Below are 3,138 nucleotides of genomic sequence, written 5' to 3'. Positions count from 1 at the left end.
TTTACATTCTAAGTTCAAATTCTTCCAAGAATGAGCATTGGGGTTGGTGTAATTGATTTACTTCTCTCCTCAAAATCACTGGCTTAGTGCCAAAATTAGAATGAATAATTACTTATATATAAAGATAGTGATCTGGCAGAATTGTTACCATGCTGGACAAAAAGCTTAGCTGCGTTTCTTCTGGTTTTTATGTTTTGAACTCAAATTCTACTAACCTTTCATTACCTTTCATCCTTTTGAGATTGATAAAATAAGTACCAGTTGAACCATGGAGTTGATGTAATAGACTATCTCTTGTCCCTAAAATTTCAGGCCTTGTGCCTATAATAGATAGGAGTATTATCATTATAATTTATGAAGATTGACTTAAGTCTCCATGAATGTAAATACACAATAAGAAAAGCATGATGCTATATGTAGTAAAATAAAAATTGACGTTATTTATTATTATTATTATTATTATTAAAATGCTTTAAGGTGGCGAGCTGGCAGAATTGTTAGCATGCTGGGCAAAATGCTTTGTGGCATTTCATCTTTATGTTCTGGGTTCAAATTCTACTGAGGTCAACTTTGCCTTTCATCCTTTCAGGGTCGATAAATTAAATACCAGTGTAACACTGAGGTTGCTGTAATCAACTTATTCCCTCCCACAAAAAATTTCAGGCCCTGTACCTATAGTAGAAAGGATTATTCAAATGCTTTATATTTATATTTATGTTCAGAGTTCACGGAAAAACCGAAGCAGTACCAGTGGATATTTCATGGCTGGCAGGAACATGAGTTGGATGCCTGTAAGTAAAACTATTTTATTGTATTTTATTCACTGTTTATGAAGAATATGTCCCTGGTTACAGATTTTCATGTTTCAATAAGTGTCTGACAGCAGAAGTAACAAAGTATCTGTAACTTGATATACAACAAATAGCACAAGAAATTTCATTTGGAATGTACTAATTTTCCAATTTGTTTGCTGATGGTTTTTTTTTTTTTTTTGAAGTGTATTAATGCAATTAATTAAAAGTCTGATCATCGTCATCATTATTTAATGTCTGTTTTCCATGCTGGCATGGGTTGGATGGTTTGACAGAAGCTGACCAGCTGAAGCGCTGTTTAGGCTCCAAGCCTGTTTTGGTATGTTTCTACAGCTGGATGCCCTTCCTAACTCTAATCACTTTATAGGGTGTACTGGGTGCTTTTACACAACACCAGTATGAGTGGTTTTTATGTGACACCAGCACTTACGAGCTCACAAGATTAGGGATGCTCAGTAGAAATGTGTGTGTGTGTGTGTGTGTCCTGCCACCGCTTGACAACCAGGTGTTGGTGTGTTTACATCCCTGTCACTTAACAATTCAGCAAAAGAGACTAATAGAATAAGTACCAGGCATAAAAAAGAACTAAGTACTAGGGTCAATTCATTATTGAATTAAATGTTTTAACAGGGGGGTTTATTTTTATTTTATTTAGCATTCTCCATTCCTAAAATGTTATTATTTTTTTATGTTTAGGCCATGTTTGTCCTCCTTCTGATGGGATATATATGCATGATTAATTCAAAGTGATGTGAATAAATAAGCATTACATTTAATAGAGTAACTTAAATGCTAAAGGGTTAAACAAATATTAAATTTATTTTAAATAATTAAATGACATACAAGTACCTGAACATTAGTTTAAATGATTCAAGTTTATTAATAGTGTACTGTGGACGGTATTAGTCTGTACAAGGTACATGTATACTAGTCTGGTGGACGTAGGAATATGAAGTTCCTGTTTGTATATTGTGGAATATATGAGGATCTGGACCATCAGTATCTGAAAAGTCAGAGTTGTACCTGTTCTGTTATCTACAAGAGGGCGCTGAAAAGTTCTTTGTTTTAAGGGTATTGTGAGAGGCCTGGTTAGAAGCCCAACCTTCCAAGTTCTTTCACAGGGTTTAGAAAACCTGAAGAATCGCTGCAATATATGTGTGAATCTGAGAGGGGATTGTTGAATAAGATCATAATTAACTGATCTTCCTGCATTTTCTTTACCCAAAGCAAGGAACTTTTCAGCACCCCTCGTATCATCATCATTTAACGTCTGTTATCCATGCTGGCATGGGTTGGATGGTTTGACTGGGCTGGCATGCTGGAAGGCTGTGCCAGGATCCAGTATGATTTGGCATGGTTTTTTTACAGCTGGATGCTCTTTCTAGCACCAACCACTCTGAGAGTGTAATGGGTGTTTTTATATGCCAATGGCATGGGTGCCATTTGCATGACACCGGTATCTACCATGACTACGATTTTGCTTAGCTTGATGGGTCTTCTTCTTAAGCAGAACGTAATGTCAAAGGTCTTGGTCATTGCCTCCGTGAGGCCCAACACTTGAATGGAATTCAGCCACTTTGCCTCTATGAGGCCCAACGCTCGAAAGGAACTCAGCCACTTTGCCTCCATCAGACCCAACGCTCAAAAAGTACTCAACTACTTTGGCTCCATGAGACCTGTTGTTCAAACACACACACACACATATATATACATACATACGCAAGGGGTTGCTGAAAAGTTCCTGGCCTGGTTAGAGGATCAACTTTCCGAGTTCTTTTGCAGGGCTTAGAAAAACTGAAGAGCTGCTGCTGTATGAATCTGAGAGGGGAATATGTTGAATGAAATCATAATTAACTGATCCCCCTGTGTTTTCTTTTACCCAAAGCCAGGAACTTTTCGGCACCCCTTCATAAAGCATAAGTCTCAATAAAAAAATTTCTTTGTGATAATATTTGACAGAATTCTACATTCTCTTTTACAGGTTGGAGCTTCTCTGTTTGCCAGTAACATTGGGAGCATCCATTTTATTGGTCTGGCTGGTTCAGGAGCAGCAGCGGGCATAGCAGTTGGAGTATTTGAAATAAATGTGAGCTTTTTTTTTTTTTTTTTCTGCGGCATATACAGAAATTTGTGCTTTGCTTTTCTAAATTATAAATTAGAATTTTGGCTAGTTCAGTTTGATTCCCATTTGAAGTCATTCCATTTCAGCTGTAACTTTGAATAGGTTTTTGCTCTCTGAAACGGGGCCTAGTGGCAATTGAACTTATTGACTCTTCTTTTCTCATGTTTGACCTAATGTAACATTTGGAAGAAAAGTGATGTACTT

The 3,138-nt window shown here is 36.8% G+C and overlaps 1 protein-coding gene across 1 annotated transcript in view; it reads left to right on the top strand.

Moving 5' to 3' along the window:
• Positions 1-707: 707 nt before the first annotated feature.
• LOC106876318 (sodium/glucose cotransporter 4) overlaps positions 708-3,138 on the top strand; it is a gene marked incomplete at its 5' end in the record, with an annotated part of 66,278 nt that continues 63,847 nt past the window's right edge. Inside the window, 2 exons of the mRNA XM_052965846.1 lie at positions 708-791; positions 2,794-2,898. Coding sequence (XP_052821806.1) covers positions 708-791; positions 2,794-2,898 — 189 coding nt within the window. The remainder of the gene's footprint in view (positions 792-2,793; positions 2,899-3,138) is intronic.

This window comes from Octopus bimaculoides, chromosome 2, assembly GCF_001194135.2.
Source record: "Octopus bimaculoides isolate UCB-OBI-ISO-001 chromosome 2, ASM119413v2, whole genome shotgun sequence".
Taxonomy (NCBI): Eukaryota; Metazoa; Mollusca; class Cephalopoda; order Octopoda; family Octopodidae; genus Octopus; species Octopus bimaculoides.
The sequence above is the reverse complement of the archived record's forward strand: the minus strand, read 5'-3'. Positions and strand labels throughout refer to the sequence as shown.